At 32.6% G+C, this 13,563-nt stretch overlaps 1 protein-coding gene across 1 annotated transcript in view; it reads right to left on the bottom strand.

Moving 5' to 3' along the window:
* The window catches only part of LOC127733777 (lysosomal alpha-mannosidase-like), a 44,523-nt gene that overhangs the window by 13,372 nt on the left and 17,588 nt on the right, over positions 1-13,563 (bottom strand). Inside the window, exons 7-14 of the mRNA XM_052243091.1 lie at positions 13,176-13,247; positions 10,883-10,999; positions 8,834-9,037; positions 7,224-7,296; positions 3,122-3,161; positions 2,667-2,736; positions 1,309-1,428; positions 533-649 (exon numbers count right to left, since the gene is read on the bottom strand). Of these exons, the coding sequence (XP_052099051.1) occupies positions 533-649; positions 1,309-1,428; positions 2,667-2,736; positions 3,122-3,161; positions 7,224-7,296; positions 8,834-9,037; positions 10,883-10,999; positions 13,176-13,247 (813 nt within the window). The remainder of the gene's footprint in view (positions 1-532; positions 650-1,308; positions 1,429-2,666; positions 2,737-3,121; positions 3,162-7,223; positions 7,297-8,833; positions 9,038-10,882; positions 11,000-13,175; positions 13,248-13,563) is intronic.

Genomic DNA, 13,563 nt, shown 5'->3' with positions numbered 1-13,563 from the left:
GATAATTCTGGCTTTTGAAACATTACAAGATACTGAAACCTATATACTAAGTTACTCTTAATGTTTCTACTCAAATTTTCAAAATAATATACATATAATAATTACTTAGTTTTGGTATAATAATCATCAGTAAGGGTATCTTACACTTTCAGTTTGTAGGATACAGAAGAAAAAGTGTAAATTTAGTAAGCAAGCAAATTGTGTGACAAAAGGGAAGTAATTCATAATTATAAATTGTATTTATGAGTACTTTTCACAATCAAAATTTCATCCATTAATACACATCCAATTAAAATTGTGCCTAACCTTAACATGAATTTATTTTATAAATGTCACTCCCCAGTAAATAAGCATTTAAATTTTTTTTTAAACTTTATTTTTGTTGAGTCAAATTGAAATGAGTTTGAGTTATTTCCCTTTTAAATGCCTACATGGTGGTTTATACTCTCAGAAAACTCAAGAATTAAGTCTGATATGCAATAATTTAGGACTTATAGACTGCAACAGTCACCCAACACTAATAATATTTTACCTGGTAAGGTATTGCATCACCTGTGAAACTGAACACATCAAAGACAGTTCCATTGACAGGTAACCTAACCCAGGTATCTGACTCTACACCTAATGGGTTGTACACTTCTAATACAACCTGAAATAAAAGTGGACTTTTCTTCAAATGTATAACAAACTGATTTCTATGGTTAGCTCTAAATGTCATTTGGTTATATATTAATTGCTTGTTAAAAAAAACCCTGAAATCCAACATAAACCCAGTTCAGTATGTAATATATGTTCTAGATAAACTTCTGTCTAACAGGTTAAATCTGAGACAAATTCTTACATACCACCACTTTTCCAAAATAAACCTTTATGCTGACCTATCCAGCTAAGTAAAACTGAGATTAAACTTGCCATGTCATATGCAGCCCAAAATAAACTTCAATGTTGATATATCCAGCTAGGTATTAAACTAATTTATCATATACTTAGCAATAATATGATAGTATTTACATATTTGTAATGAGCGGAAGTGAACTAGCTTTAAATTCACACCCAGGCTGATAATCCATATCAGCCCTATGTGACGTCACATGTTTGGGTTGATATTGGGTTATCAGCCTTGGTGCATTCATACATCTGTAGTATATGATAAAAAGATTAGTATATGTCCTTTTCCATATCGGCCTGAGTTTAATCCCATGACCCATATCAGCCCTCAACTAATATCTCAGGCTGATATGGGGGTCTTGCGATGACACCCAGGCCGATATGGAAAAGGCCATGTATTAGTCTGTATGTAAAACTCACCTTGTCATATTTTTCTGTTATTTCACATTTACTGATATTAGTCAAGGTACAGAACTGAAGATTTGGAGGCTCCTGCTGAAATCGTGGCAACAATCTCTTAAGGGCCATATTAGTCACATTCTGAAATAAAAAAAAAAGAAAATATTTTTATATATATTAGGCTGATGTCATTTGAGAGAAGCATTGTCAAAGATTGTTTTTCATCCTTACGAAGTAAATGAATTATCATCATTATTATAGCATCCTTTATTCTTGTCCATCAACTTTGCTAAACTTCAAGCAAACCATTAACTATATTTTTTCTATTCCCTCTGTAATAAAGAGCTACGCGTATGCACATGATCCACTTCGCTAGCCAAGTGTTACAATCCACTTCCCTCCTCTCCACCCTTGGCAGATTAAGCCAACATTTGTGATAACAATGTTGCGCCATCTTTCTGTAGATTAAAGTCACGCCCATTCCTAATACATTATTCTTGACCAATGGTAGCACTTGAACTCTTCAATTTGGAAGTAAAAACACGGTAGCGTCTAGATTCTACACACTTGGTAAAGCAGGAAACGAAAATAGACGTTGACATTAACGCATTTGTGCAAGAAACATACACAGGAACTTCTATTAGTTGATTAAAAACATTCAAATTGTCACTAAATATAGTCGTATGTTTAGGGATGTAAAGACTTGTTGCACAATAAGCACGTGGCAATTGTTTACATACACTTTCTACATTTACACGTGATCATGTTATAGGCGCTTTTTGATTGGATGCAGTGAGTTTCGACTGCAACCAATGAAAATCATTACCCTGTGTCTCCGAAATTCTATCTCAATTTCCAAGGGTGGAGAGGAGGGAAGTGGATCGTAACCCTTGGCTAGCGAAGATGGCCCATGATACGCCCTTTGCTTTTTCAACGAATAAACTTCCATTACTCCTCAATGTCATATCAGAAATTTATAAACAACTAAAGGGAGATTATTTAAATAGATATAATTTCATGAAAACTGCTAAACACATTTTTGAGTCACTAGAGTTTCATGAAAATTGGTTAAAACGTTTTTGAGTTATTGTTCAACATGTTGACGACAGACGGACGGACAGACAGACAAAGGTATACTTATTATAATACGTCCTCTAAACAGGCACATAAAAATAATTGTAGTATCCCTCAGTGAATATTCCACCATTACAATGTTTGTATGCTTTCATCCCCTAGCTACCTCTACCTAACAACTGATCTACCAGAAATCATGTGTTACATGTCTTACCACAATTGTGACCCCTATGTGAAGCTTTAGTGTCCTTGAACAATGTTACAACAATTAATATGCACTTGATTATTTTCCTGGTTACCCTTACTTGACAACTTTTGTATCCATTAGCCAACCTTTCAGCGTAATCGTTCGCCACATGCTGTTTTTCTGTCCCTCTGAAAATAATTTATTAATATAATTTTTGAATTTGAATTAGACTCATGTACATTTCTGGTACTTTGGGACTCTGAAATTTTATTTCTAATAAAACAAATTCAATGACAAAACATCATTTTCTTATGACTCACAGATCTAGATCAAATTTAATGCACAATGTAAGCCATTTTATGATGAAAATAGGTTTAATTGACTGTACAAAACTTCATTGAGGTCTATAATAATAACTTATGAATTTATTTGAAAACTTAAAATGAGATAAGGTCATGCCATTGGCTAAATATCCATTTTTTTAGGACAGAAACATCTAATCATTATAAGTGAATACTATTGAAAATTAGAAAATCAGTTTTACAAAATGTTCATTGAATTATAACAACTTACGATACTGCATCATGGTGCTGTGCTACACCCATAGCTTCCTCTGAAAAGTAAATCTACCTTATTTTCTGCTCATCACACATATTTGTCCCCTCTGACAAATGACACCCATTCCCTCCCAAAGTATGATATTTAGGGGCACAACCAAAATAACTTTCTCTAAAGGGAACATTATTCAGACTATGGATAACTAAACATATATTCAAAACATTATATACAATAAAAAATAGAATCAATTAAACAAACATATTTTATATTTTGCCATCTTGGTCCTTTTCTAGCTTACTGTAGGGTATGGATTATAGCTTGCTATAAGGTATGAGTTTAACTCATTGTTGAACAATCTGCCTTGACCATCTGTTGGCTAAATGTTTTTAGGTAAAAAATAATTTTTCATGGCTCCATTTAATTTTGACATACTGTTTTGTATTCAGAATTATTTAAAAGTACTGGATGAAAACTTTCTCTAATGATTTAAATATCTGAATATTGGAACATCAACACCCTGTTACTTTTGAGTCACTGCTAATGACTCCTCACCTATCAGTGTAGAATTTGTCATTCTGTGGACAGAAGCACACTGTAAAAGTATCTTTTTAAGATTTGAGTAAAATTAATATTTTACACAGATAATGAAAAACAAACAAACATTCTGTGTTTGACCTTTGAAGGTGAAATAAAATTTACATGCAAAAAAGAAGAAGAATATGATCATAGTGTTAAGTTTACATGATGCAATATCACTCCAAATCATGGATTACTATTCAGACTGACAGTTAGGAATTTATAATTATTTGATTAGCGGATATGTCTGTCAATAGTTTATTTACTCTAAACAAAGTTCACAGCTATAATGTTCTGTTAGGTTTACAATTTTAAGGGTGTCATTTTTCATGGCATTTGATTACTCTTTATTAAAATCAATGAGACAACTCTCCACCAGAGACCAAATGAGGTAGAAGGTTAGCAACTACAGTTCCATATATGGCCTTCAACAATGAGGCAAACCCATACTGTATAGCAAGCTATAAAAGACCATGAAATGACAAATTTAAGTAAACATCATAATGAACAAGTGTAGTAAGTTTCATGTTGATGTAACCACAACTTCATGGTTCTTAATCCAAAACTTTAACTTGATCAGTGAACCGCAAAATCAGGGTCAAAATTGGACAATAAATTTCAAAAAGTTCACATAATAATGAAAAAGTGTATAAACAATTTTTATATAATGTTCACTTTACTTTTTTAGTCCATGAGAGTATCATCATCTCAGTAGTTAGTGCTTCAGAACTTATCAAGAAACTAAGTTTCCAATTCTCTAAGGCAAAGGTGACCTTTTAATTTGGTTATATTTAGGTCACTTTTGGTCTTCTAGCTTTTCACATGTTTAGGTCTTACCTATCCTTATCTTTCAAATGTTAAGGCTTGAGCATTACTGTTGAGGATAAATCCAGAAAAGTTTTTCGGACATACAACATTAATAAAGTGCTGTACGTTCATTTTATAAAGTACCAAAATGGGAGATAACTCAATATATTTACCAGTAAAAAAGGGAATTACTATAAATGGAACAACTTCCTTGATATAAAATAGTATCTATCACAATTTAAGAAATAATTCTTTTATGCCATGCTCTATGCTCATTTTAACATGGGAAGACATTAGTAATCAATATCTTTATACCGAGAGTAAGTGAGATGTAAAATGTTGACAAATATAATGCCTATCCATATCAAAATGAGCATAGAGCATGGCATGATAGAACTATTTCAATTCTAATAGGAAAATTAAGAACTTTCGAAGCGGACCTAAAATAAGCGTTTGAAAGGCATCCGTTTTGATTTGTAAAGCCAAATTGTGGAAAATCAACCGTTTCACAATAAAAAAAACTAGATGCTCTAAAGAGCCTGTGTTGCTCACCTAGGTCTATGTGCATTATCACCAATGGACTCTCGAACATTGTAGACAAGAATAGAATTCATGACAAAAATTACTTTTTTGTTGATCTTGTTTTGCTGATCATTTTGTCTGTTTAGTTTTTGCTCAAAACAGAAAAGAGGGTAAAAAAAATCCTCATTTAAGGGCAATCACTCCTATGAAGAGTTACAGTCTACTAACTATATCAGCAAAATTTGACTTGTTTGTGGATCTTGCCTTGCTGATCATTAAAGTTTCTATTTATCTATTATAATTTTTATCATATAAAGCAAAACCCCAAAAAATTGGTAAAAATTGTCATTAAAGGGCCATAACTCCCATAAGGAGTTATCGGAAAATTTCCTCCATATTGCCTGAAATGTAGATCTTGTCTTGCTGATCATTTTTGCTTATCTAAGTTTCTATCTATCTATTATAAATTTTAAGATACAAGGCAAAAACCCAAAAAATTGGTAAAAATCGTCTTCAAAGGGCAAAATCTCTAATTAGATGTTTTCGACCATGCATACTTATTTGTAGATCTTGTCTTGCTGATCATTTTTGCAACTTAAAGTTCCTCTCTATCTATCAAGCCAAAAATGATAAAAATTGGTAAAATTTGTCATTTAAGGGCAATGACTCCTATTAGAAGTCGCCTGACAGTTTTGACATCGATGAACAATTGAAAGAGCTCAACTTTTTGAACATTTTTGCTCCGTCAGATTTTCTCTATTTATAACGATTTTCAAAATAAAAGACAAAACTTGCATTTTACCCCTATGTTCTATTTTTAGCCATGTCTGCCATCTTGGTTGGCGGGCAGAGTCATCAGACACATTTTTTAAATCAGATACCCCAATAATGATTGTGTCCCAGTTTGCTTAAATTCGGTCAAGTAGTTTCAGAGGAGAAGATTTTTGTAAAAATTAACGGACGACAGAGACGATGACGGATGACGGATGCCAAATGATGACTAAAGGGGCCAGGTGAGCTAAAAATGAAAAGATATAAGTAAACTTAATATTAGAATGATTTTATTTTATTTCCTGGCAAGCTACACCAACACAAATGTCTATTTTGATTTCCGGCATTGTTCACAACGTTGGAATTTCAATTGTGACATCACTCACATGCAGCCCATGTTTTATTGGAATTAGAACATCGACTTTGTTTCCAAAGCAAAAGAAGAACATCATATTAGAATGAAAAATATAACATCTTGTTTCATGACCATTTACTGTTGACATTTGATGCAAAGTTTTTCCGCTAGATTTTGCAATTTGTATATCAACCAAAATCCAGAAAAAGATTATGGTATAGAAAATAGAAAATGTGAAAATATTGATGATTCAAGTCCATAGTCTAAATGATGTGACCTCTACTTCTACTTTGTATGATGTCATCAATACGGTATAATATATAACACGATTCTAAAGCAGATTCTCTGGGTACTTACTTAGGACTTCTACTTTGTCTGATGTCATCCATACGGTATAATATATAACATGATTCTAAAGCAGATTCTCTGGGTACTTACTTAGGACTTCTACTTTGTCTGATGTCATCCATACGGTATAATATATAACATGATTCTAAAGCAGAATCTCTGGGTACTTACTTAGGACTTCTACTTTGTCTGATGTCATCCATACGGTATAATATATAACATGATTCTAAAGCAGATTCTCTGGGTACTTACTTAGGACTTCTACTTTGTCTGATGTCATCCATACGGTATAATATATAACATGATTCTAAAGCAGATTCTCTAGGTACTTACTTAGGACTTCTACTTTGTCTGATGTCATCCATACGGTATAATATATTACATGATTCTAAAGCAGATTCTCTGGGTACTTACTTAGGACTTCTACTTTGTCTGATGTCATCCATACGGTATAATATATAACATGATTCTAAAGCAGATTCTCTGGGTACTTACTTAGGACTTCTACTTTGTCTGATGTCATCCATACGGTATACTATATAACATGATTCTAAAGCAGATTCTCTGGGTACTTACTTAGCACTTCTACTTTGTCTGATGTCATCCATACGGTATAATATATAACATGATTCTAAAGCAGAATCTCTGGGTACTTTCTTAGGACTTCTACTTTGTAGGATGTCATCCATACGGTATAATATATAACATGATTCTAAAGCAGATTGTCTGGGTACTTACTTAGCACTTCTACTTTGTCTGATGTCATCCATCCACTTTTAAAATTACCAATGGTATCCAACTGTTTACAAACCTGTACAGAATATAAAATTCAACATCTGCAGGCATGAAAAATAACAGGTCAGTTATGACCTATGATATTGATGTTACCTAAGTCATTTAATATGAACAATGGCTCTTAATTGTTGTCTGACTGGAGTTATAAACTAAATGTGTCGAAACAACATCAATGGCCCTGCTAGCCAAAAAAGTTTGAATATAAAAAAGAAGATGTGGTATGATTGCCAATGAGACAACTCTCCACAAGAGACCAAATGACACAGAAATTAACAACTATAGGTAGCCATTTTTAGGAGTTGAAATTTTAAAAATCCAAAGCCAGTAATTAACTTCGGCAAAAATCAGTGGAGCAGAATCAAACTTAATCTTGATCATATAAAAAAGAAGATGTGGTATGATTGCCAATGAGACAACTCTCCACAAGAGATATACTCATATACTAAAAATCAGCTCAATATGTGAAGGCGTTTAGAAAAAAAAGTCTGTAGAACTGTTATTTTCACGAAATTTTCTAAGTCCAAAACCCGTAATTTCAGCATTAATCAGCAGGGCTGAACCAGACATAAACTTGATCTGTAACTCATCATAGCAACTCAATAAATGAAGGTGTTTGAAAAGAAGTCTGTATAACTGTTTGTTGTGGAATGACGTAATGACAGATATGAAGGTAACACCATATGGCACTGACCTAAGAAGGCTGGGCCATAAAAAGGGGTATTTAATAAAACATATCTCCATTACTATCAACAATGTGACCCTATAACATGACAGATATTAGGGTAACACCATATGGCACTGACCTAAGAAGGCTGGGCCATAAAAAGGGGTATTTAATAAAACATATCTTCATTACTATTAACAATGTGACCCTATAACAAACACACCTAAACTCTTAGATTAATATTCAACATACTTTCTTGCCAAACATTTAAATCTCTGATTAAAGAAATGTGTTAACAATGCGTACAAATAGTTACTCACTTAATTGGCAATTTACAAAAACAATAAACAAATAATCACCATCTCATTACTTATGCTTCAAAATGTATGTAACCTACATGTTTTTAATCAAACTAAATGATGATATCTATTAGGATTACTTTATTATATATATATTTCATCTATTTTATTTACTGTCAGAAGAATGCAGTGGTGGATCCAGAAATTTTCATAAGGGGGGCCCACTCACTGCCTAAGAGGGGGCCCGCTCCATTAATGCTTCAGAGATTCCCTATATAATCAACCAAATTTTTTCCACAAAAAGGGGGGCCCGGGCCCCCTGGAAAACTCTCTAAATCTGCTTCTGAAATGTTGAAATGACATTTATATCCCTTCAGAACTGGTTGGCTTGTAAAGTACTCAGTCAAACCATGGTAGTATTATATTGACATATTACTTCCATGGTCAAACAAAGTAGTTATTTTTTATTTATCTGAAGTAGATATTTGACTGATGGACATATCCCTTCAGAGATGGTCAGCATTTGAAGTACCTAGTCAAATACTGTGTGAGCACTGCTAGCATAGATGATGAAGTCACTTTTTATTTACCTGTAAATAGTTGTTGGACTGACGTACATATCCCTTCAGAGCTGGTCGGCTTGTGAAGTAACCAGTCCAGAAAGTGTGAGCACTACTAGCATAGGGGAAGAAATCATCATCTTTTCCATTCCAGATTTGGTTCAAATGGTTTTGTTGAAATGTGTAACAGGATGGGGTGGAATACAACAGATTTACTCTACTACCATTTTGTTGCTGCAGAAATAACATTAGATTTGAAGTTTCTCAACACTCTTCGTAATAGTCTGTTGTTAATTTAACCAGAAGAAATCAAGAAGATAAAATGAATTTCAGATTATGCAATATGAATATTATTCAAGTAATGTTTCCGACAAGTTATATATATGAAGATTACATTTTGAGTGTGTCTTGCTTTGCTTTTTAATGCTCTTATAAAAACCTACATATTTTTTTTCTTGGTCTTAATTTGATCCTAAATAACTTCTACCCTTGTTTTTACACATATTTGTTTGTTTGATTATCTGTATGTATGAGACATTTAATCAAAACAAACAACTCTTCATTTCTTGATCAAATTAAGACCAAGAAAAAAAATATGTAGGTTTTTATAAGAGCATTAAAAAGGAAAGCAAGACACACTCAAAATGTAATCTTTATATATGTGAACTTTGTTTCACCTTATCTACTGGAATTTCCCCTTTTTTAACACAATCTCTTTAATACTCCTAATCGTTTGTTTTAACCTGATTACTAATAACACTCATCTCTATTTACACTACTTTGTGTAATCTGCATAAAGATCCTTTTACCTATTATAGAACTCGTAAAACTCATAAAAAATAACAGACTTATAATTATAAGAAGTGTGTCATGCACTTAAAATTAAAAATATGAACTGAACTCTCTTTTCATTTGCATCTAAATAAATTTCAATTTGTTCTACTTTATGAGCAAAACCCTAACTCTAACATTCAAATAATGTAACAATATATCTAGTAGGTCTGCATATGGTACTTAAACTCAACCTGGTTTAAACACTGATGTATCAATTTGTCTTGGTTTGTATATGGTACTGATCTGGACCTAGTTTTGATAACAATGACAATGTATCAATTTGTCCTGGTTTGTATATGGTACTGACACTCAAACCTGTTTTAACACTAATGTATTAATTTGCCCTGGTTTGTGTATGTTGCAGAAACCCAACTTGGCTTTAACACTGATGTATTAACTTGTCCTGTTTTGTATATGATACTTTCTCTCAAACTGATTTTAACACTGATTTATCATTTATCCTGGTTTGTATATGGTACTGACACTCAAACTGGTTTTAACACTAATGTATTAATTTGTCCTGGTTTTCGTATATTGCAGAAACCCAACATGGCTTTTTAAAACACTGATGTGTTAACTTGTCCTGGTTTGTATATGGTACTTTCACTCAAACTGATTGAACATGGATTTACCAACTTGTTCTGGTTTGTAAATGGTACTGAAACTTGACTTGATTTTAACTCTGATGTATCAATTTGTCCTTGTTTTTATATAACACTATAAACTATAAAAGTTTGCTATTGTTTCACAAAAATTAACAAATTGAAACAATTTAAGATTAAAATACTGTAAATCTATAAATTTTTGTGTGGATTTATTTTTGGGATTTTTGTCCATTGGACAAAAATGTAAGATCAATTATTCACCTATGCCCATGAAACCCACGAAAATTGGTATCCAAAGAATAATAATTTATTTGTGGTAATGACACTTATCCTATCCTACATCAGTATAACCTATCTATTTGTGGTAATGACACTTATCCTATCCTACATCAGTATAACCTATCTATTTGTGGTAATGACACTTATCCTATCCTACATCAGTATAACCTATCTATTTGTGGTAATGACACTTATCCTATCCTACATCAGTATAAACTATCAATTTGTGGTAATGACACTTATCCTAACAGTAAAAAAGAATACAGTCAGAAAAAAAAACACAGTGCTGTTTTGTATTTTGTACTGACATTCACTGTATTAAATTAATTTAAACCGGTTTGTAAAACGTGATGAGACTCACCCTAGCATTAACATAATGTATCAATTTGTCCAGGTTTTTATACCAAGTATGAGCATTCTGATATTCAAAATCACTTCCCATTGTCATCATTATATCTCTTGATCTGTAATGCTTAGCCTGAAAGAAAAATTATCTGTAATGCTTGGCCTACAGAATATTACCACATACAATAAGAGTTAACTGACTTGAATTTAGAGATACAGGGTATATGTCAATGAGACAGCAACCCAACATAACAAAAAAACTGGAATAACATTTACAGCTTAACATGTGTTCATCAACAACATCAATAAATGACTTTCAAATTCGTGCACTTTCCCCTACATTTCCTATGTCATAATGCTTATAATATTACGTCACTGTAAGGACTGATTGTTCAAGATGTAATTTACAGCAGTCAATCGATGTAGCTTATTAATAAAAACAACTCCAGATTGGTCTACACCTTATAGCAGGTTATAAATCTGACTGTCAACTCGTCAAAATAAATGTGGATAGTGTCCACATGTGGACACAGATGATGCCCCCGCTTGCATAACATATAGTTATAAAGGGACATAACTGAAGAAAAGTTAAAGTGACGCTACCCAAATTTGAACTTGATCTGAGTTTTGTGGTAATAAGCATTGTGTGTAAGTCTCATAACATTTGGTTGAGGCTAACTTAAGTAGAGAACATGAACTAAAAATTCAGCAATTTTTCTATTTGTAAAAACGCATAACTCTAGAACGGTTGTGTATAAGTTTTATAACATTTGGTTGAGACAAACTAAAGTTAGAGAACGGAAACGAAAAATTCAGCAATTTTTATGTTTATAAAGGGACATAACTCAAGAATGGTAAAAGTGTTGCCACCAAATTTCGTACTTAATCTGTATTATGTAGTAATAAGCATTGTGTATAAGTTTCATAACATTTGGTGGAGGCAAACTAAAGTTAGAAAACGGAAACAAAAAATTTGTACTTGATCTTAGTTTTGTGGTAATGAATATTGTGTATAGGTTTCATAATGTTTGGTTGGGGCAAACTTAAGTTACAGAATGGAAACTAAAAATTTTGCAATCTTTCGATTTATAAAGGGGCATAACTCAATAATGGTTAAAGTGACACTACCCAAATTCAACTTGATCTGTGTTTTATCAGTGGAAGTCAAAATTAAACATTGCATTGTATAAAGCATTGATTGTAGTTGATTCAACTATAATCATGGACAAAGGAAGATAACTCCAATTTTAAAAAATACTTGATATTTAGAAGAAAATAAAAATTCTGCAATTTTTCCATTTATAAAGGGGCATAACTCTAGAACAGTTAAAGTGATGCCACCAACATTCACACTTGATCTGTGTTTTGTGGTAATAAGCATTGTTTATAAGTTTCATAACATTTGGTTGAGGCAAACTTAAGTTAGAGAACGGAAACTAAAAATTTTGCAATTTTTCCATTTATAAAGGGGCATAACTCTAGAACGGTTAAAGTGACGCCACCAAAATTCAAACTTGATCTGTGTTTTGTGGTAGTAAGCAATGTGTATAAGTTTCATAACATTTGGTTGAGGCAAACTCAAGTTTGAGAACGGAAACCAATTTTGGGACGTACATGTACGTACAGACGGACAAGGGTAAAACTTAATGCCCCCACCGCTACGGCGGGTGCATAAAAACATTATTCAATAAGCAAAGATAACCACTGATGAGATTGTTTTTGTTTTCTTTTGGAACAGAAATGTCTAACTATCTTTGTCATCTAAGAATCAGTAAAATAAAAAACTGACTTGGGTGAGGTACTTAATTTACCATGTGTCCACCAGCAACATATTAGACATTATAAGTCAAGTTATAGTGCATTCTTTATTTATCCTAAGTTTGTTATCATGAAAACAAACAAAGTTTTCAAAAATTCCCAATTCTATAGATGATTAGACCGTTGGTTTTCCCGTTTGAATGGTTTTACACTAGTAATTTTTTGGGGCCCTTTATAGCTTACTGTTTGGTGTGAGCCAAGGCTCCGTGTTGAAGACCGTACTGTGACCTATAATGGTTTACTTTTATAAATTTTGACTTGGATGGAGAGTTGTCTCATTGGCACTTATACCACATCTTCTTATATCTATATAACATGAGAAAAGTGAATGTTATGCGAGAGTAAAATCCTTACTCAAAATTCTGACAGTACTTTGGTGGCCAATGTGTATTTTGAAATTGGGAACCAAGGGATACATTTTTGTCAAATACAATGTAACCCTTGAAAAGTAATGACATATGTCATAAAGAATTATTGAGGTGAAAATATACCTGATCTTCAACAGCTTTCAAAAACTCATCAACTCTCTTCTCAACATTGTAGTCATGTAATCTTTTGTCATCCTGAAAAACATATTTCTAAATAGTTGGTTTTCCCGTTTGAATGGTTTTACACTAGTAATTTTTGGGGCCCTTTATAGCTTGCTGTTCGATGTGAGCCAAGGCTCCGTGTTGAAGGCCGTACTTTGACCTATAATGGTTTACTTTTATAAATTTTGACTTCGATTGAGAGTTGTCTCTTTGGCACCCATACCACATCTTCTTATATCTATATAACACCATATAAAACCCTTTTTTTTCCAAACACAATAAATGTACATAGAAAGAACAACTATATATTTAAAAACAATGAAAATCTTTGTTGTACAAAAGGCAACAA

Source organism: Mytilus californianus, unplaced genomic scaffold (assembly GCF_021869535.1).
Source record: "Mytilus californianus isolate M0D057914Y unplaced genomic scaffold, xbMytCali1.0.p SCAF_3, whole genome shotgun sequence".
Classification (NCBI taxonomy): domain Eukaryota; kingdom Metazoa; phylum Mollusca; class Bivalvia; order Mytilida; family Mytilidae; genus Mytilus; species Mytilus californianus.
This window is presented reverse-complemented; position numbering and strand designations above follow the sequence as displayed.